At 33.0% G+C, this 21,821-nt stretch overlaps 2 protein-coding genes and 2 long non-coding RNA genes across 8 annotated transcripts; 1 reads left to right on the forward strand and 3 right to left on the reverse strand.

Moving 5' to 3' along the window:
* Positions 1-1,126: 1,126 nt before the first annotated feature.
* LOC112275939 (MLO-like protein 15) lies at positions 1,127-7,287 on the reverse strand. Of its 4 annotated transcripts, none has more exons than XM_024506745.3 (17): positions 6,959-7,287; positions 6,489-6,718; positions 5,954-6,011; positions 5,591-5,796; positions 5,270-5,386; positions 5,096-5,159; positions 4,856-4,968; positions 4,663-4,737; positions 4,381-4,466; positions 4,153-4,202; positions 3,947-3,987; positions 3,211-3,447; positions 3,034-3,069; positions 2,785-2,852; positions 2,467-2,527; positions 2,051-2,336; positions 1,127-1,722 (listed from the first exon to the last, which is right to left on the reverse strand). In XM_024506745.3, the coding sequence occupies exons 2-17, from the start codon at positions 6,612-6,614 to the stop codon at positions 1,535-1,537; spliced, it is 1,812 nt and encodes a 603-aa protein (XP_024362513.1). In that variant the 5' UTR covers positions 6,615-6,718; positions 6,959-7,287; the 3' UTR covers positions 1,127-1,534. The 4 variants fall into 4 exon arrangements, with proteins under 4 accessions (XP_024362513.1, XP_090102890.1, XP_024362511.1 ...); XM_090246764.1 differs by having other exon boundaries at positions 6,489-6,764; positions 6,981-7,271; XM_024506743.3 differs by having other exon boundaries at positions 6,969-7,269.
* A 3,076-nt stretch (positions 7,288-10,363) lies between these two features.
* LOC112275941 (uncharacterized) lies at positions 10,364-12,834 on the reverse strand. Of its 2 annotated transcripts, none has more exons than XM_024506749.3 (5): positions 12,676-12,834; positions 11,808-12,064; positions 11,512-11,616; positions 11,200-11,351; positions 10,364-10,972 (listed from the first exon to the last, which is right to left on the reverse strand). In XM_024506749.3, exons 2-5 carry the CDS (start codon positions 12,018-12,020, stop codon positions 10,594-10,596), a joined length of 849 nt encoding a protein of 282 aa, XP_024362517.1. In that variant the 5' UTR covers positions 12,021-12,064; positions 12,676-12,834; the 3' UTR covers positions 10,364-10,593. The 2 variants fall into 2 exon arrangements, with proteins under 2 accessions (XP_024362517.1, XP_090102844.1); XM_090246718.1 differs by lacking the exon at positions 12,676-12,834 and adding an exon at positions 12,577-12,654.
* A 1,121-nt stretch (positions 12,835-13,955) lies between these two features.
* On the reverse strand, positions 13,956-18,464 carry LOC149986457 (uncharacterized). Its single transcript, XR_016500388.1, has 5 exons — positions 16,182-18,464; positions 15,820-15,880; positions 15,366-15,472; positions 14,791-15,157; positions 13,956-14,575 (listed from the first exon to the last, which is right to left on the reverse strand). It is a non-coding gene; the product is annotated as an uncharacterized LOC149986457 (long non-coding RNA).
* On the forward strand, positions 17,777-18,554 carry LOC141044811 (uncharacterized). Its single transcript, XR_012216544.2, has 2 exons — positions 17,777-17,850; positions 18,461-18,554. It is a non-coding gene; the product is annotated as an uncharacterized LOC141044811 (long non-coding RNA).
* The last annotated feature ends 3,267 nt before the right edge of the window (positions 18,555-21,821 follow it).

Raw genomic sequence — 21,821 nt, forward strand, 5'->3', positions numbered from 1 at the left:
GTTTCCAACGGTTTTATTCCATCCATAGAACTTATGTTGTATTCGAATAAATAAATAAAATGTTTGAAAAGTTCCTCTCTTTTTCCCTCCACCACCCCCTTTTTTCCATAGAAATGGCAATTCCAACCTCAAAATCCTCACACTTAGTTATTCTTATTCCCTTGCAATGCATTTTTGTTTCCTTTTTCTTGTATTTTTTTTTATTTTTTATTTTTTTCTGAAGTAATCATATATATATATATATATATATATATATATATCTTAGAAATTGATCTAATTTATGAATTTCAATACTTTCTTATAATTCATTTTTAAAATTTTGAATTTAGACAAAGTCTTTCATAATTTATAGTTGAATCAAATAAAATTCATCTTTTTCTAATTTAGCATACATTCTTATATCTCTAGCCTTATATAATAGAAGACAATTTTTTTGTATTATTTTTAGAATAGCTAATCCTTTTTTAAGTATATAATTTTTTTATGTGTACAACATACATCATTTATTAAATACTACAAAATAGCTATAATATTAAGAAACAAATGCCTGTAAGATCACATTTAGCTAGTTTTACTTGTTTAGAATTCTACATTATGTTTTTTTTAATATTGGATTTTATATAGAAATTTATTTATTTTAATTAATTGATAAGAAAAAATATATATGATTGAGAATTAGATTTTTTTATAATCATCATATTGAGTTTACAACAATCTACACACAACAGCAAGGATCTATTATTTATTTACAAAAAATATTGGTACATCTTTAAAGAATTATAAATGTTAATATATATTATTAAAATTTATTGATAAAATACTTAAAGACAAATAATTTGTTTTACAATAGTTTGTGAATTGATCCAAATAGAGGTTGATTTTTTTTCTTAAAAATCAATATTATAATTCTAAGAATATTGTTAAAACTAATATCTACATTTTTTTTCTCAAATAAAAGTTGAAAATTCTTATATTATTTTAAAAATCTAGTAGAAGCTTTAATTGAACGGTAGTTAGGAGTTGCACAAGTAAAACAATATCATACAAGGAACACGTTGTTCTTGTTTGCATTAATTCCATTACCAAACAAAATTCTCCTCTTATTGGATCTAATGTAAGAAATTCATTACTTCTAACATTATCTTATATTGCTACAAAAAAAAAATTAATTACAAGGTGGCTTGCTCCGGCATCTAAAAGCCAAGCTGGGTCATCCTCAGGGTAAGAAAGTAATGCAAGCACTGATCTTTTGAAAATATATTACACACTATGCTTCATGAAAATAAATCAAATATATTTCTCACACTGCTCTCATACCTTGAGCATGTTCACATCCTGAACCCTCTGTGATATTAGGTACGAGAATGAGCCCTGGCTTTTTTCCGCACCAGAAAACTCCAGAATGGGGACTTCACAGGTAATTGTGGTATTCATAGTTTATCAACAATTGTATTCCTATTCATTCAATCCAAGTATGAAAAGTTTGAGCAGACTTCGAAGAACGCTGCACAAATTGTGGGCATGTCAACCCTTTTTAAGAACCTCCAGGAGCTTGGCCTTTCTCTTTTGCACGAGCAAGTTTGAGAACATTGACCAGCGACATCGCGTCCTTGGATTGTGGCTTTGGTGAAACTGGAGGACCTTGATCACCGTTTCTTGAGGCAGGGTGACTCTCTGTGACTTTGAGTGGTGCTTGATCAATCTCCACTACATGAGTACCATCTGAATCAAGTTTCTCACAAAAGAATGATAAACAATCAGTCACCATTCTTAGATTTGTTCTGGTAAAATATTATGCACTATGAGAGCATGCTTATCAGATACAGCTATAACACCCGAAGTTAATATCAAATTCTTTTTGAGAAATTCTGCGAAGCCACCACCCCGTGAGGAAAATATTGTGTGAGAGTTTACTGTACGAGGAAAGTCTAGTTTGTGTTAAAATCGTCAGAGGGTGGTTGCATTCTAGTAAAAAGATGTGTAACAAGGTGTGTCGTGTGCATGAGGAAGCAGATTGACAGAGCTGTCCTGGAATGAAGAGTTTGATTACCTTGGTGGGGGTGGGGGTGGGGGTGCAGATGAGGATGGTCCTTTGCAGAGTGTTTATCGTGATGTCCTTTTTCGTGATGAGCCCCAGGGTGATGAAGTTCAACGTCATGGACATGCCCGTGCTCATCCACTCTCTTATTCAACCCCATGATGCCAGCCAAATGGTGTGACAGGGTCTTGTGCCCAAACTTGTCCTTCTGTTTCTTGTGAGCTTTATCCCGCCAGTTGTGGATGGCTGATTGTGCACTTTCCGAGTTAAATACTGTAAACCTCACGGTGGATCCCATCTGGCAGGGCACCATGGCATGAAGTGATTAGCTGTAATAATTAAATTATAATGAGAACAGTGTGCGAATCTGTTTCAGAATGAGGCCCGATCTATAGTGTGATACTTGAGTTCTAGAGAAATTGGCTCACCTGGCTAACAAGAGCATACAGAGGTAGAGTGCTTGCGCTACACAGTATTTGCACAAATACCCTGTCAGCAAAAGAACCCACAATTCTTCCTTAGTACCCAAAGATCTCCCAAATGAAACAATTATTAACCAATATTATGATGCATGTCTTTCTTGTTGAGCACAATCAGGATCGGTGTTAACTTGTCTTATTCAACAGCTACAGAGTATTGCTGGGAAAGATTCCTGTTTCTAGAAACATTTTGATTCTCTGCTGAAAAGAATTTTCGTGTAATGAAACAGAGTTGTGAGACAAGAATTTGGATTGCTGTGAGAGTACCCCATCACCAGGCGGACTATGATCATCCACGTTCTCCCCACTAGGCAAGATGTAAATCCATACTCAAACTGTGACACCCAATAATCTCAGTACATGGTGACACCAAGAACAAAGGGGTTATTTTCTAGCAAGCATTAGCTTTATGCTTTAATGAGGATTCAAGAGCAAGTCATTTCGTTGTACAGGAGATTGCTTAATTCACCAAGGAAATTTTAGCAAGGAGAGCAAAGGTTTTTTTATGTTGCTCACCAATGCCCAGAAGAAGAAGGCCAGCTCAAAGGCATTCTGCCAGCCCCAAGTGATAAACACGTTACTGAGCTGAAATCATGAGTGAAATAGGTACTCAAGAAAATACTGAACCCTAGTCCTCCGTGCAATTGGTCAATGTGTCCATCGAATAGATATATGTTTTAGACCACTTCACACCTGAAAGAGGACGAAATGGACAAGATGGATCAGGAAATGAGGCTTTCTGAACCAAAACAAGTCGTCTCGAGGGCGCATAGGCTGGCACACAACTTCCTGCTTTGGCTTTTCTGCCGCCTTCAAACTTCCGTCAATAGTTCCTGAAGTTGAAATGTCAATCTTCTCCACACCTCCCCTTACTTCAAGTGCCAAATTAATGATGATTTGCTGGAGCTTAGTTCCTACTATCAATACTAACTGGAATCATCACAACACAAACAAACAAACAAAAAAACAAACAAAAAAAAAAAAAAAAAAAAGGTAAGTGAATTGGAGGCAAGTAGTTAATCGACATCCGTTGGTCGCATTGTGGACATGATGTGTTCATATCACTTCCATTAAGAAATCAATCACATAATAACTTGGTGGTGTGATACACCCTATGATGAAACTTATCATTAGGTGACTTCATTTGAAGATTGTTAGCTACTAGTTTGAGCTTACTACCTCTTTATTGTTTTTCTTTTTAGAATATTGATTAGTAGAACAACTCCTCAAAAGACCACTGCCCGAAGTAAAACTAAATAATAGCTAAATTTGACACTTCGCAAAAATAGATGAGAAGTCATTAGTTGACAAATAGAGTCTCTTGATAATGTTGAGGTTGCGGAAATTTAGTGTGGGAGATTTTTATTTGCCTTAGAAGGCACTGAAAATCATAGACATTTTTAGAACTTGAATTAAGTTGTAAACTCACAAACGTGGGAATGAACGCTATCCAAAAGTAGGTGTACCAGCCTGCAATCCAAAAACCAAATTATGGTGATCACATGCATCGTAATGTTGCTGGCAGACAGGTAGAAGATTTCCACTTTCACATTACAGAAAGCTAAGATAAATTTTATCAGTGGAATTTTATCAATAAAAAAATCAAATAAAGTTGATAGGATTATCGGTTCAAACCATCAACATCCAGAAGAAGAAATAGGCAAACGAATGCCCACAAGTATGAACTGCGACATCCACATAAAGTTAGCCAATCTGCCCTTCATACACACTACGATTCACATAAGGGGAACCACATTTATATTAAGGAAATTTTAATCTCGGAGTGTACAATTACTCAGGAGTAAACAACACCTTTCTAATGCCTGGGATGTAAAACTGGATGAGAGAAGTGTAAAATTGCACCTAATGCCGACAACAGTTTTGAAGTCCTCCTCCATAGTACGCCGGATGTAGCTATGGAAATCGTATTCAGCATTGAGTTCATGAGTCTAATACCAAAAACATATCACAAGGTCACAGTTGGGAAGAGACAAAGAATGAAGAAGCTTGGAACTTAATCAGCGAATCACAAAGAAGACTGTTTTCCTTATGAAATGTAGTAAAGAAAAAGATGTGCATCCATGTGCGCAGGGCGAAGCACACAAGCATCATTGAAATAAGCATTCAAAGTATGAACACACGTACAGCGATGAAGCCCATTCGTAAGCACAAGTAGTCCTCTTTATAGATAGGCTTTCCAAATTGTCGAAAGAAGCTGTACTGCATGGACATTCACGATCGTCAACTTCGCACAAAACAGAATTTGACTTCTTGAACGATGATGGGTTACAAATGACTGATATCCTTGTCGATTCTGCACTTCAGAAGCCAAACTTACGATGTAGCTATCGAGATTTAGACCAGTTCTTGATGTGTACAAGAATTTGTAACGTATTCGACCTTTGGTAAATTCATCCCCATGCTCATGTTTTCTGTGCTTGGGAGTCAATGCTGTTCACAATCAAACCCACGCAAAACTAATCAGAGCCAAAATCAACAATTTCCTGCGATCTTACTCTTGAATCAATGTCAACCGAATGAAAGGACTTTCCCTTTCATGTTGAATGGGTGGGCATACCTTCGTTCACAGCTTTTAATCTCTCGTTGCGAGCTCCAACCTCCCACTTCTTCCAGCTGTGCACCTGATAACTCACAAATTTCATCAAGAATAATTTTTCCTAAATAAAATTTTGACAAATGAAAGTCTGAAGACTCCGAGTATTTTAAGTGGTAGTGCACAGAAGGACCTTACTTGCCACAACCCAACGAGCACGGTGAGGCAGCTGTACAACACATGAACCACAGCCATGACGAAGATGAATATGTGCAGCTGGTGGAGACCTTCCTCAGAGATAACTTGCACATGGCCCTGTCAAAAATCTGTCATTCCACCAAATAATAACAATAATGATAATAATAATTATAATTAAAAATATGATAATTATGATAAATTTAACTATAATTATAATAATTATTATAATTCGCATTTTCGAAAAAATTCGTGACCATATCATAGAATAATGCACTTCTGGAGGCTTTCTGAATTTGGACTTGTGTAGGTTGAGGCTATTACCGCAGAACAAGTTCCACTTGATTGGGCCTCGACTGCAAACAGCCTTCGATGGACCGCTGGAGATTCAGCTTCGGCATTAGCCTCAGCAGGTGGGACATACTTGCAAGGCAGCATGATGCGGTTCAGCCTCTCTGCCATACACAGCGAGGCCACCTTTTGCTGGAACACAGAAAGGAACAGAGAGATGAATCCCAGCACCATCAATTCTGCAAAAAGGAGACCACCACATTTGTCGTTAGCATTCTCAGTTGAAGTAATCCTTGAAGTGCAAGTGATGCTGTCTTTCAGTGAATTCTGTACTGAGAAGAAAAGGGGTTGCAGTAATGGGGAAGGCTGCATCAGCTATCTTCGTTTGTTTCTTACCGTTCTTGATCACCTCAAGCGTGTGATACAATTCTCGTTGATTGGACCGCTTAAAGTACTGCACATGAAAACTTGCAACAATGAATAATGCACATCCAGTAGATGAAGCAAGAAGAATTTTCAGACACTTCCGACTCAATATGATTTTGCGCACTTTTGACCCGTAGGTTGACTTGTGCAATACGTCAGGAGAGGACTATATTGATGGCTGAACCGAATGAAATCCATGGTCTTTTTTCGAAATCCTGTGACGTAGCATTGAATGTGGAAGAATGCAAGATCAATATCCTCTTACAGGTCAGGAAAAATGCACTTCAAGTAAACCCAAAGAAGACCCTGAGTAGCTATTTTTGTTACCCAGAATCTTGCAAACACCACACAGGGTCTTCCTTTGGGGTCTTCAAATCAGGGTCTTCCTGTGCAAGGTGGATTCGAACACAAACAAACTCGGCAGGCCACAAAGAAGAAGAAAAAATGGGAGAGAGAGCGGTTTGCCTGTGACAGGATTTCGGTCACAGCGAGGGATGGTCCTTACCCGGCCGAGCTTGTGGATTCCTCGCTCCACCAAAAGAGACGCCACAACGAACACTGTGCACACCAGAGCCACGGCCCATGAGGGCGTCTTCTCCAGCGTCTTCTCCTCCTCACCACCGCCCGACATCGCTCGCAACCCTCCGCTCCTGCAACTATTCTGCTCTTGTACCTCTCCTTCACCTCCCTCTGCTCAAGCTCCACCCCTCCATAGCCCCATTGCTGCCACGAATTCTACCACTCATCCACCAAAATCCACCACCAATTCAACACCGAAAATCTGTGGAAAATGACAACCTCAAGAACTTCAACCACACGAGGCAACCAAAGCTAATTCCATGACACAAATCTCTCAAAACAATCTGAACCCAGTAAACTTTTTCCAGTCACCCGACTCAACATTCGCCCCACTCATTGCAGTATATAATCGGTCATCGAAGTGCAGCCACTAAAGAAATGAGTGTTCGCCCATACAATAACTGACCCACAATCGCACCTCCCGAAGTACAAAATGCCCAGAACCACTCTTCCTCTTCTTATTCTTTCTGCGTTCGTCTTCGAGTCCCGATCCTCTAAAGTCGAAACTCGAGAGCTGTTGGCCAAGGCATGTATTTATTATACATACTTTTATCTACATACAAAGCAGGAGCAGATTTACTTGCGAGCACGTTTGAGAATCTCCTTGTGATAAATCATGGAGTAATCATGCAGCATCATGAAACGACAGTAGAGACGCCTCCTACTACAGCCATGAGTGCGGGCAGGGTGGCGTCGTAGGGAGGCGGTGGAGCTAGAAAGTGTGAGATAACAGAGAATGCCTCTATCTATATATATATACACATACATGCAGAGATGAGGCCTAAATTCCCTGCCCGGCGTGGACCTGTTGCGTCGTTGCGGAGGAATCCACCGCGACGGACCTCGGGGAAGTATCAATGCGGGCTTGGATCCCCGAGTTGCTACGACAAAGCGCGGTTCACACTGCGGCTCACGGCACAAGACGACGCAGTGCCGACCCACAAGATGACCAGGACGACGAAGGCGACGAGATCAGGCAGCTTCGTTGACGACGACTATGAAAACAACGAGATCAAGGATATTCGTTGACGACGACGGCGAGGACGATGGGATCAAGTAGCGTTCAAAAAAAAACACGACAATAAATTATGGTTCTATTGTGTATTCTTCAAATTTTAAATTTCTCTTATTTATTTTTGCTTTTCTCTTTTCAATTTATTTTTGCTTAAAATCCTGTTTTGGACCAAATTCTATCATCTATTCATTCATAAATTTGGGTCATAAATTATTAACAGTTATGTATTATCACAGATATAATAAGAACTAAGAAATTGTTCCGGACATAGTAAGTGTTTCTTTCAATTTAACTTATTGGCTTCAGCATTGCTTCAAAAAGCTTGACATATTTATGTTTATGCTTCACAATTTGTGAATTCTACGTGTTTAATTTTTTTTTTTTTTATCAATTTCTACAAAAAGAAAAGAAAAGGAAAGAAAAACTTTTCCTTTTGGTGTAGAAGCTATGACCGTCTCACATATAATCAACCAAACATTTAAAGTCAAACTATAAGTACGTTTAGTTTCTGATTTACATTTGCTTTGATCTTTTCATTAATTTTTATCCAAAAGTATCTAGTTTTCAAATTGAACACATCATTATACAAATTTTGAATAATTTTTAAATCTTCTATCAAATTAGTTACTTAAACATGCATTTTTATTTAAAAGCTTTGACAACTTCATGTTTCTTTTACAAACCAATCCACAAACTTACATCAAATACATGCAATAAATTTATCAATTCCATTATCATTGTAAATTTCAAATTTTGATAATTAACTCATTCTAGTAACAATCTAATAACTTATTATTTGAAATTAAATCTTTAGAAAATTATTCTAATTTATTCAATCTTTTGAACTAGTCTTAGAAATTTTAAAACTAAAATGAAATAAAAGTAAAACTTCTATATTATGAATTCCGTCTCGTTCTATAACCTTATTTTCTCTGTTTCTGAACTTTCTTTTTTTTATTTTTAATTCACTACAAAGAAACCTCGGTAGGCTTAGAAATTTGGGTACCACCTCAAAAGCATAAGAAAATCAAGATGAAAGGGATTGCAAAGTGGTGAATAAGATTGCATGGACAAAATAAGATTCCATCTATTTTTCAAAAAACACATTTTTAACTTTACTTTTTGATCAGCTATATAATAATAATAAATGAACAATGAAAATCCAAATTGAATAAAATTAGGCAGAATGCTACAATGGAATATATTTGGAATGATGATAGAAGGTGTACAACTATATAGCAACTACATATAATAATGTAAATAATGATAAGTATTAAAGTACAATAAAAGCCTTGACCGTTGCACACAATAAGGAAAATACTCCTCGTGTACTTTAGTGTTCCCAACTTGTTTGATGAAATGAAGTTCATGTGAAACCTTTCTACCATCATTATCATAAACTTATTTTTTTTATTTTTAATATTCCAATTGATTTATTATATATATATATATATATATATATATGGAGCTTCCCCCTTTTGAATCTTATCTCCTCTTGTGGTTCCTTTTTTATGTCTTTCTTTATTAAATCATGGAACTCACAAAGGCACTTCCTTGTTGGCTTATTTCCCACGTGAGAGGGAACTTGGTTTGTTCTTGGTTCTCAAAGCATGGGAACATGGAGAAGTAGGTGGTGTTTTATGTACTAGCCTTGATCCTTTAAATTTGTTTTTTGAAATAGAAAAATAAAAAATCATGTGCAAATAGGGTTCTATAATATTTGATAACATTATCACACAACTCTTCCCTAGTTGGACAAAATTCCAGTCCTTTTTCTGTTCCCCCTTGCAGTGGAAGGATTGTTCTTTCAATATTTAATTTTAATTAAAACAAAACAAAACAAAACAATATATATATTGACACATGACCAAATGCTTTGAACATGATGCATTGTGATGAAGGCTTTTTCATCCAGTATTCAAACAAAAACTACTCCTATGTTTGTTTGTGATTCCGCATTCCATTGGAAGAAGTGAATTTTTATTTTGAAATGTACCCAATTGTTGAATGATGAGAAACACATAAGGCAACGCATATTTTCTCTTTTAAACTTCAATATCAGAGACCACTTTGTATAATTTATACAAAAGAATTTTTTGCAAAGAAAATGATTGGAATCTTCATATGTATACTTACGTAGTTCTGAAAGAAGTAATTGTGTAAAATAAATTCTTATGGCAGTAAAATTGGACATTTTAATTTAATTATTACATCACGTGTCATGTTTGTGAGAAAAGAATGAAACTTTTTTTGTTCTGTTCTGGACTCGAAATTAAAACGAATTGTCATTTTGTTTAAATTAAAAAGATAACAGAAAGAGTTGTCATTGCCTACGAAATGCTAAATATTTAAGATGAAGCGTTGTTTGTATCAAATATATATGACGTAATCTAGATAATACTCAATACTACTAAATTGTTTTACTCAGTGACATAAATGTATATAGTTTGGTGGTAATGTATATAGTATGGTGCCAACAAACTTGGTATTTTACTCCTGCATGTACATCATGACATTCTTCATGTCTTCTATTCTAGTTGCACTTAAGTTGTGAAAACACAACGAAACATTATCCCAAAAATACAAGATACAAAAAAGATCCACAGCTGAAGAGAAAGCTTTTCATGAGAACTTGTCTTTCAAAATATACGGAGAGAGAAAAAAAAAAAAAAATGTGAATGGTATATTTTAGTTGGTGGGCATTATTTGTTAATCTAGTTTACAAAACAATATAGCATAAACGACACAGTCGCATCTACTGCATCTCCATCACATTTACAAGCAGAAAAGAGCAATGGGTAACCAAAGTAGATCATCCGTGTGAAACCGCACATAAAGAAAAGATAAAGGTCAAACTAGGGAGTGGCACTACCTCCAGAAATCATAGACTAAACAAAAAAGAAAAACTCTTTCCTGAAGTGTGTCTTCATCAAAACTAAAATGGACTGTTGCTGAATAACAGGTAATCTGTTTGCAGTAATGCAAAGACGTAATGTACAAGGGGACCGAGATGATCCTATCTCACATGTACTAACCAGTAAAAAAGAGGAAACTGGGCCGCAGCAATCAGAAGAAGTAGGTAGTGGTGTCGAGTTGAATCTCTGTCGTACCTCCTTGCCTCCGCAAACAACAAGCGCTTCATTGTTCTCACCAGAAAGCTCGCCATGCAGAGACTCGTATAAATCCATGTAATGTGGTAAGCATAGGTCGAGAACACGTGCGCAAACACGGACAAAGAGACCCCGATAAAAGAGTAACCCCCGTACGCTACAATATCTAATGTCGGAGCATCTACGGTTCCTAAAACCCATCCAAGTGACTTCAGTAATATCGTTTCAAGGAACCATGCAAGTGTCGCTTTGGTCACCAGCCCACTCATCACATCTGGTTTGAAGCTGTGCAGCACAAACCAAAAGAGTAAGCAGGGGAATGTTATTGAAGCGGATGCAAACCAAATGAAAAGCTGGACCACACCACAATCGACAGCAAAGAGAGACAAGTTTTCTCGGTGCGTGCTTCATATGCTATTCCTACATGAATGAAAACACCAAATAACAGTAGAATGCCGACGTCCAGACGGAAGGGACCAAGTCACACATGGAAAAAGCAGGGAGTTACGTACTTGCCCATCTGCCCCAGCGTGAAGCCGCAGAGCATGATGTACGTTGCAAAAGCCATGAGAGGGAGGTAGAGGTCCGGAGCATTGATATCATGACGGGGAGGCTTGTATTTCAAACCCCCCGCCACTTGCTCTGCTATTCTAGTCCAATGGCCCTGAAAAAAATTAAAATTGGAAGCCACTACTAGGTCAGCTTCGAAACAAATGCGATAGATACGTACAGCTTTTACCATGAAAGCGCTTCTAGACAACTTCCACTTGTCAGAGGGAAAACACTTTGAGCATAAAAGAAACTTTGAAATAGGAAGTGACGACCTTGTGGAGGAAGGGGCAGAGAACAACTTTGAGCTTGTTCTTTACGTATTGATCTGTCACTTGAAAATAGTACTGAATGTCGTGAGTTGCCAAGTATCTACTAACCTGTTCACCATAAAAATAAAAATAAATAATTTAAAATCATTAATCAATGTACATGAGTGATATTACAAATTATTTTCTGACCGTTGAACTTACATGCTCAGATAGAATGAGGCAATAAAAACATAGCACCTAACATTCTTAACATCATCAATGTCGGCAGTAGAACTGGAAAAAAGCGTAGGACCACTTACGTTGCTCTGCACGTAGTCTTTGCTGTTTCCCAGGTAAGTACCCAAAATTCCAGACCCGGCACCATAAAAGACGTCATTCAATGGATTGTTTGGCCCAACGGGAGCTTGGGGCATAGATCTTTGCGCCCCTGGTTGCATTCCCGGCTGCATCACCGGCTGCATCCCCGGCTGCGCACCATAAGGATCAAACCCAGGGCCTGGTTGCCAGGCCATGGATCTCTATGGCTGACCAGGAAAAGAAATAGAATAAAAGAAACCTACAATGTTCAAAATTGAAGAGAGCGGCGATCAGAACTCGAAACTGTCCCACCAAATCTTGACTACATAACGCCGAATGTGTGTGTGTGTGTGAGAGAGAGAGAGAGAGAGGAATCGCCTCTACACATCAATTCATAACAATAATACAGGGAATACCGCACCACTATTTAGCAGCAATCAATGCGGCTGATCACTAGAGATCCATTCCAGTGCAGAAATTCCAGCCCGATTCAGATGCAGCTATTAGGTCATCCGAAACACAGTTCAATTTGGGAGTGATCACACACAATCTCAACCAAGCACGATACTTCCCAAAACAACATTCAAAAGAAAAAAAGGCCTTTCCTGTTTACGAACAATCTCTGGACTACCTCACGAAGAATTTCTCAGCAACATCCCTAAAAGCTACTCTCTCCTGTCCAAAACAAGAACAGGCAATGATCGGCACAACTACACACATGACAACGACCACAGAGGACCCAAACCTCTGAATCCCAAGAACCCAACTCACCGATCCACCTCCGAGTCCAATGCTGCTCAAAACCACAAACCAGCACACACAAAACAGCATTGAAATCAAAGACCCAGCTCGAAAAAAAACGCAACCCACCTCACTTCCTCCCACGCAAGCCCTAAAAACACCTCCCGAGAGCTGCGCTTGTTGCCGACCCCGGCGAGCTCGAAACGAAAACTGGGTCGCGAATCCACGCAGCTGCGCTGTACACTGCGGCCTCGCAATCACGCGTGACGCTGGAACATCATCATCGCAAAATCACGTTGCACTGGAAAACAGGCCATCGCAGGACCCGATCAAGCTCGGCGATGGCAGAGGCACAGCTTTAGGGACACCACGGCCACGGGGTGTTCACGGGGAGTGGCCCCCTCCCCCCGAACATCGACGGATGAATATATTGTGTAGATGCACTTATATGTTTGGATGGATGAGTGAATGACAATACTGAACATTATTGCTGGATCTAATGCTGTTGCGGCAACGTAAACAAAATCATTTTGAAGATTAATGAAACAAGCAAATGATATATATGTATATATATATATATATATATATAGATACAGATACTTTGAGCATTATTTTTTATGATTTTTTTGTATATAATTTAATAATAAAGTTTACATTCTTAGTGTTCATGTAAGTTTTTAGTGTGTGTGTATATATATATATATATATATATATAACTTCAAATAATAATGCAACCCAAATGATTTAGACATCTTGAATTTGGACGCTTTTAAATATTTTGAAAAGAATTATGGATATGGATTTTATGGTTGGCATTAATAAGTGATAAAATATCCATTTCAATAAAAATATATAGCATTCAATTATGAAATCAACCTTGTTTAAAGTGGTTTTGAATAACAATATAAATATTATTGTTAAAAATGACACTTAATCGTGATGATTTCAGATTTGTAAATAAAAATAAAATAAAAAAATAAAAAAAATATTGCATAAAGGTTACAGAATGAATTGATAAATGACACATTTAATAAATAACTAAATTATTTTAATTTTTAAAGTTTTTTACTTTCACGTGTACTATTTTAAAATACTATAGGGGTGATTTCTTACTCCTTTTTTTTAATGTTTTGATAAAATTTCTGAATTCCGACATTCTAAATTCACACCCATATATGTGTATACAAAAATAAATAAAAAGCTTGGTTTTTTTCATCAAATTGAATGCAGATTTTTTAATTTAAAATAAAATAAATATTTTTATATTAATGAGTAAATAAAACGAGGAAAAGCTTTATATTTTATTCTGTATTCAACATATGTACATATTTTTTAAATTATTTTTTAAAAAGTTGATTATCCTTTACAACACGTCCATCCATTTTCAATTCTGCATGAAAAAAGCATGAATTTTTTTATTAATTTTCTCAACATTTCTGTTCATTTCGTAAAAGAATATGTCACAAGTTTAATATTCATAATTATTCCTACAAAGTAAAATTATGGATATATATATATATATATATATATGTGTGTGTGTGTGTGTATCATCAAAAGAATTTAAGAGGTTTCTTGTATGGTTGTACTTTGGAATTTCAATCCTTATGCCCTCCATTTAATGTTTCAAGAATACAATATTTGCTTTCAATATTTTCATGTGGAATTAAAAAAATGGCCTATTGAGATGTATCAAATATTAGACCAATGTATAATCACAAGTACAATATATATATATATATATATCAAAAACTTTCAAAATGTGATGTAGCTATTCAAGGGCTTTTATGTATGGAAAACGTAGAATAATATAAGATGCATTAAATTCGTGCAATTCAATATGTGCTACACTACAAGATGAAGTTTCAAATAAGTTGAGTTCATGTATATAGAGCAAGCTTTATTAGTGCTATGCATCAATTTTTCTACTATACAAAATAAAAATTTCAAATATATTTTATCAATATTTCTCTGCAACAATAAGTTTACTTGTTGCAGTCCAATGTTCAACATGCCATCCATAATTGGTAAACTGCACTAGAAACAAAATTAACACATTATAACAACACACAATAAACAAATAAATATTTCTTTATTTATTCTATTTGAGTGAATAGTAAAAAGTAACAAGAAAATCAAAATGATTAAAGCTAAATGTATGTATATTGAAAAGTTACACATGTTTTTTAAGAGAATTATATCTCCAAAACAAAAATGTGTATAAAGTTCTATAAATGTTGCACTTACATGAGTGAACTTCCATAATTGGGTGATTTTATCTTTGAAGTATAATCTTTTAGTAAAATTAAATATTATCAAAAAGATATATTTCAAGATATGTTGGCTTGCTGTGTATTATGTAGTTTTAAGCCAGCATATCTTGAAATATATCTTATGAAAATATATAATAATATATCTTGAAACATATCTTGAAATATATCGTATTAAATTACAAAGTAATAATATGTTTCTAAACAATTTAACTATACCATAGTTAAAATTTTGAAGGGGAATTTGCATTGGTTCCTAGTCATTAAAAATTACATTGCATTTTAAAGCATCAAAAAAATATATTAAAAATTCTTTAGTCGAAAAAATGTAAGGTGGTTTGTTTCTGTAAGATACAAATAAATAATGAAAGAAATTAATTATTTGTACATTATTTGCAAAAAGATTATATTGGAGAAAACTTTCTTCCACATAGGAAACTTAATCAACATGGAAATGTAAGCATTATGAAAATGAAAGCATACAATCAAACTAATTAAAATAAATTACATTTTAAATTTACATTATAATGCATATTTTATATACGCAATCACCTCTAGAAATAATGGGGCATGGTCAATTGAAGACCCATCAGAGACACTGCACTCGTTGTCAAATTCATTGGTAGTTTTTATCACCAATGATGCATGAGTTTCCTTCACTGGTTATAATCCAAAATTAACTCTAATGTGTAATGTTTCTGAAACTATTACATGGTTTTGTGTATGTACATGATTTCTAGTATGCATTTTGCAAATTCATAATTTAGAAATGTTTTTACCATTACTTTGCTTCTTCTTCTTTTTTGTTTTAGCTTACAAATTAACCATGAAAACCAAGCATAATTAGTACTTTTAATTTGGTATAGAATATCTTTTGTGGGTTACTCTTTAAAAAGAATTATGAAAAAAATAGAAATAAAAATAAAAATCTATGCATATATATATATATATATATATATATATATAATTGAGGCCATTTAAAACAAAGTCTAAAGTTTATTCTTACAGAATATGTGAGCAAGTCCACATTTGAAAGTACTTATATCTGCCTCCAAATGTTGAAGCAGCTGGAACACAGAGTTAATAACATGAGAAATGAAATAAATGACGGGGATATTTTTTTCCCAATAAAATTAAGAGAAATAAGATTCATTTATCTATATACAAAAACCTACAATAGGCACCCCTACTTGGCAATTCTATTAGTATTGTGGTTCTTCATATTTTTAAAGCACAATTAAAATCGTCACCCATTTGTTTAAAATTTTATTTAAATATGATTTGAAAAAAATATTAGCCAAAACTTTTCATATAGTTGTTACCTTTAATGAACCACGTGAAATATGTTTTAAAAAAGAAAGTACTTACAACATGTGTAAGATTAGGACAACTATTCTTCTTATGTGGTATGAATATTAATTTTTGGGTTTTCATTACATTTTGTAATATTTCGATTTGTTTTATTCTCTAGTTCTTTTGGTTTTTGAATGCATGAGTGCATACTTTGTTTAAATGACGACTTCAAGTTTTCATTAAGAAATAAATTTTCTAACTTTTGGAATAATATGTTTATTTGTTGCTTGTTGAGTGAAGTAGGTGGTGAATCTGTTTGTTGTTTACAAAATGAATCATTTTCACATAGAAAAGTTGATTCTGTGTCATGTGAACAAGACAAGTCACTTGCTTGTAGATCAATTAAATTTATATTTTGAACGCAAGGTAAATCATTTTGTGGCATAAAAACTAGATTTAGTAGTACATTACAAAACAAGTCATTTTCTTTTGAGGTAGATGGACCTATTTCATTCATAGAATGTGGAACGTTTTCATGTAAAAAACGAGAAACTATTTGTTTATGAGAGAAATCATTATTATTTGTTGAATCTACCCATTGTTTTAAGTTTGTGTTGTCTTTTTGTAAAAGATACAAAACTTCTTCTTTCTCACACGATAAATCATTCTCATGTGACAAGGTTGAATATACCTGTTGTTTAGCAACAGTGTTTTATTTTAACGTATGGAATTTGAATTGTGTTGGTGTTCACATGGTGAAGTGTCTTATTTTTGTGTAGTGGACAAACTCAATTGCAAATTGAATCATCTTCATGTGAAAAGGTTAAATCCATGTGTTGCTTATTATTATGGGAAAGAAGTCGTTTGACATGTTGTTTAAAGCACAAGTCATTTTTTTGTGAGGGAAGAATATCTATACTGTGTTGAAATGATGTAACATCGTTTTGTTGAGGAGGCAATTTTGTGGGTTGTTCAAATGATGCATCCCCTTCCCCGAGAAAAATTAAATCCACACTTTGTTCTGTTGCAATATCATCTTTTTGTGAAAGAAGTATGTTTACATTTTGTTGAAATGGTTTGCTGTCTTTATGTAGAAGAAATGAATCTACCTTTTGTTCATGTTGTATTTCATCTTTTTGTAAAACCAAATCTAAACCTTGTTCTAATGGTGTTACATGCTTTTGTGAAAGAAGTAAATCTACATGTTGTTCAAAGGGTGTAATTTCATCTTTTGGAGAAAGAAGTAAGTCTACGTTTTCTATAAATTGTACATCATCTTCATGTGCAAGAAGCAAAACTTCTTCTTCTTGTGCCATTAATGGTTTATTTTTTTTAAGGTAAATTACAGTATCTGCAATAGAAACATTATCTTTTTGTAAATAATGTAAAACTTCTTCTTCTTCTTCTTCTTTAAATGAAACATCATTTTCTTGATTACAATTCAAGTATTCTTCTTCTTTAGAAATTGTTTCATCTTCATGCAAAGAACTTGAATGTTGTAAATGGGAATATAAATCATTTTGTTGAGAAATAAGCAAAGTTGGGTTATATTTGTAGGATAAATTAATTGCTTGTGAAGATATTGGTTCTAAGTTGTATTTGTTAGATGAATTGTCTTGGTGTAAAATCGGTTGATCTACTAATTGACATAAAATGTCATTATTATGTAGGGGAATTGAATCTACATGTTTGAAAGATGCATCACTTTCATGTGGAAGAACTAGAATTCTTCCTTGATAACATGGTAAATTATTTTCTTTTGAAAAAGTTGGATATTCTTGTTTTTTTTGAGAGCATGTTATCTTGAAGTGAAAAACTCAAACTTGAGTCTCTATAGCACATTTGATTTTCCAATGAAGGAGAAAAAACTTTTTGGTTTTCATGAAACAAATCATCTCTATTTTTAAAGTTTTGATAAATGGATTCGGGTCTTTTCTCATAAAGTGGTTCTTCATCAATGCAAATGTTTGTTTCATTCCATGTAAATTTCTCATCATACATGTTTTGATGGCTTGCATTGTTTTATTTCACGTTTACTAGTCTATGGTTTACAAAATTATTCAAGTTTTGATTAGGAGATGGTTCATTTGAATGAAATATGTCACTTGGAGGTGATAAATAATATTGTGTATTGTTTATTGGTTCAAACAAGCCATTTGTGTTGAGATATGTTTTCTCAATTTGTAGATTAGAACAAGTAGGTAATCTGGACAACGTTGATAAGTTATTGTCAAATGTGGGATCTGAACTTGACTTATTTGAAAGAGGTCCAACACTGTAGTTTAGATATGTAAAATCTACAACATGTTGTTTTTCATTCCTTATAATATTATTCTCGGAATGTTGAAATGTAGAAATGTTTTTAGGTTTACTTTCAACCTCTTCAGCAAATAATACTTTCTCACAAGGATGATTGCTTTGAGAAGCTATATATATATATATATATATCAAATTCAATGACAAGTAAGTTAGATATTATTTGATGTTAATTTTTAAGGTTTGAGGATCTTGTATGATAATGTCATGTATTTATTTATATTTACTTTGATAGTATGTTATTATTATTTTTATTATCTTCAATATCATTTACATCAAGTTCAATATTTTTACATACATCTGTATTATAAATTTTGATTTTACCATCATGTATTGGGTGCCCTGGCCAATGATTTGCATGTTCACTTAAGAATCCATTGTCAAAAATAGTATATTTTCCATCGTTGTGAAGATATATTGACATTCTCAAACTTTTTGTAATAAGAATGAGATAAGTTCAATATAACTATTCATGAATTGAAGATGCTCAAACCAGTGTCCATGAATTGGGCGAATTTACAAAGTTGCTGTCTTTACAGTAGAATTTTGAATGACATTTTAGAAACATAGATATTTAAATCAGATTTTTTTTTCACACTTCGAAAATAATAATAGTAAAATTAATAATAATAATAATAATAAAACATACTCAAGTGTCTTTTGAAATGTGACAAGTGCACTTGTACCATTTGTTTTACATTCATTAGAATGTGAAAATTCTTCAACTAAAACAATCTTTCGAAATACAGAGAATTGATGTTTAAATGTTGAGGTTTCAGTTCTGTATTATTTTATATTTTTGCATGAAAAAAAAAAGAAAAAAAGAAAAAATAGATATAAAAAGTTGAATGGTAAAAGTTTAAAACTTTATAACCATGGTAATATACTTAACTTGTTAAATACAATTGATCTAGCTACAGTTTACAAAATTATAAGTTTAATTTCGAAAGAAAATTATTTTTTGTTTATGATAATTCCTTTACAGTTTGCTGAAATTTATGTTTTAATTAAAATGTGATTATATATATATATATATATATATATATATAACTTTGTGGCTTTGACTATTTAAACATGATTTTTCTATAAGTGATAGTTTTTTTATTTGTATGATAATTTTGAAGTGAAGATTTTATCCTGAATCAAATTTCATAGAATTCATGAAAGATTTAAATTTCGTAATCACGTTTTAATTATTATTCTGAAAACCACAACGGACTTTGCATAATTTGTTTTCGGAATTTGAGCTAATACAAAATAATAACAAAATAATATAAAATAAAATCCCAGATTGTTCTCTACATGAAATCGAAGTAATTAAGAAATGCTGTGAAATGCATAAATTTATCAACAGACACTCAATATTTCAATGCACGACTGATTTGTTCTAGCATCCAAAAGATACGAAATAATCACAAAAAATCAAAATTCAAACATACACATAGCCACATGTAGTTTATTATTAGTAGTAGTATTATTTTCTTCATCTGCTGGAAGAATGTGATCCTTAGTTTAATTAGTGTGTATGCGTGTGTATTGTGGGGTTCTAATGCAATAAAAATAAATATATATGAATGAATGAGATATGGAGACTCAATTCCGCTACACTTGCCAACTTTTTAGGAATATTTTGTGATGCATTGTGTTTTGTAATTTGGCATACTACTTTCCTTCACTAATAATCTATATTTATTCCTTTTAATATGTATATATATATATATATATATATTAAAAGGAATAAATATAGATTATAGAATATATACATGTACAATTTTTAATTTTCAATCTATTACATGCTAAAAACATGTGAAAACAATTATTAAATTGAATACAAACTTAAGTTACATTGGGGTGCTAAAAGATTTGCAGTATGTTTGGTCTACTTGAATACAAAAGATTGTGGTAAAGGATGAAAAAAAAAATTCAATTGTTTAAATTTAGAACAAACAACTGAATAATTTTTTAAAAAAGTGATTTTATGTTGTGAAAATAATGACAACACATGCATACAAAGGCTTGTCATGAGATCATTAATAAATGTTAGTTCTATAGAGAAGAACGCATTTAATGTTGCCAAGATTTTTTCATTTAAGCATTGTCATTTATTGTTCTTTCTTGCTTTGCTATTGCATATTACAATTTTTCTTATTCATGGTTTTTTTCATAATTATTAATTGTATACTGAATTTTTTTGAGAGTAAATATTGCTTGCACTTTTAGTTTTCTATTTAAATCGCTTTTCAATATTTTCTAAACATTTATTCATGTTATTTTTGTGTTATTTAGTTCCTAATTTTTCTTATTCAATACTTGATATGTGTTTTAAAAATAAAAATGAAATATATAATTATAATTTTTTAATTGCCAATAAAGAAATAAAATGCTGATGTTATAGATAAATTTATCAGGTTGGTGATTTTCAACCCTAGTATTTCTAGAAAAAACCATAATTTAATTTGAAAAAAATTACTCATGTTTGATTCAACAATGTTTATGTTACAAAACATTTTGTCTAAAAAAAATGAAAAAAAAAAAAAAAAAAAAAAAAAAAAAACTCAGAAACCCAAGTATATTCTTTGAGTAAGTGTGATTTTTTTGTATTTGTATTCTTTTCTTATTTAAAACTGCAGTACCAAATTGTTCTTAATCTTTTTCAAATACATTTTGTGAAATTAATGATATTTTTTTACATTATGGATTAAAAATGAACTACAATTAAATATTGATATACAGTCACTATCAGAGATTCTAACAACTTTGTAAATAGATTCCATGTTTCCTACTCATCAAGTGTGAGACTTGGAAAAAAGATAACTATAAAAATAAAATAAATACATATTTTGTAAAACCTTTCATTAACCATGTATAATAAAAAAGAAATAAACCTGTAAAAAACAAAAGGCATGAAAGAGACAAAAAGCATTATAAATGATGTAGTAACAATGTTGAAGTAAAATGCGAAGAAGTTAAGAACCTTGACATTATATTTCAAAAGAATTCTACTTAGACATCTACTTTAATGCCATATGTAGTAATGTATGTGTTTTATTTTAAAAAATAAATTTCACTTTCATTTGGAACTAAATTTATATTGTTCTATTATTTGTTTAACATTTTTTTAAACATTATAAAGCCTTTATCTCCATACTAACATTTATCATGGTGAAGAGATGTCACTACTAATCGATCATTATTCAAAAATATTGATAATATCACCGTAGTTTTTGCAACTACCATCACAATTTGTCAACCACCATGATTTTTGCTACTAAAAACAACCCACCAACCACTCAACATATTTTTTTAAGTTATTAATGTTTTTTTTTACTTTGCAATTTTTGTTTTTTTTTAGTTTAATCAATATGTCAACTTATATAAAAAAATAATAATAATAACAAT

Source organism: Physcomitrium patens, chromosome 23 (genome assembly GCF_059467195.1).
Source record: "Physcomitrium patens ecotype Gransden chromosome 23, ASM5946719v1, whole genome shotgun sequence".
In the NCBI taxonomy this organism is placed as follows: Eukaryota; Viridiplantae; Streptophyta; class Bryopsida; order Funariales; family Funariaceae; genus Physcomitrium; species Physcomitrium patens.

Excerpts from the sequence above, each read along its gene's own strand:
- LOC112275941 (XM_024506749.3), bottom strand. The coding sequence starts at position 12,020 with ATGGCCTGGCAACCAGGCCCTGGGTTTGATCCTTATGGTGCGCAGCCG. Across the intron at positions 11,352-11,511 it reads TCTGCCCCTTCCTCCACAAG|GGCCATTGGACTAGAATAGC; the intron begins GTCGTCACTTCC and ends AATTTTTTTCAG. Across the intron at positions 10,973-11,199 it reads ACGCTGGGGCAGATGGGCAA|CTTCAAACCAGATGTGATGA; the intron begins GTACGTAACTCC and ends TGTGCTGCACAG.
- LOC112275939 (XM_024506745.3), bottom strand. The coding sequence starts at position 6,614 with ATGTCGGGCGGTGGTGAGGAGGAGAAGACGCTGGAGAAGACGCCCTCA. Across the intron at positions 6,012-6,488 it reads GAATCCACAAGCTCGGCCGG|TACTTTAAGCGGTCCAATCA; the intron begins GTAAGGACCATC and ends TTTCATGTGCAG. Across the intron at positions 1,723-2,050 it reads CCACCCCCACCCCCACCAAG|ATGGTACTCATGTAGTGGAG; the intron begins GTAATCAAACTC and ends AACTTGATTCAG.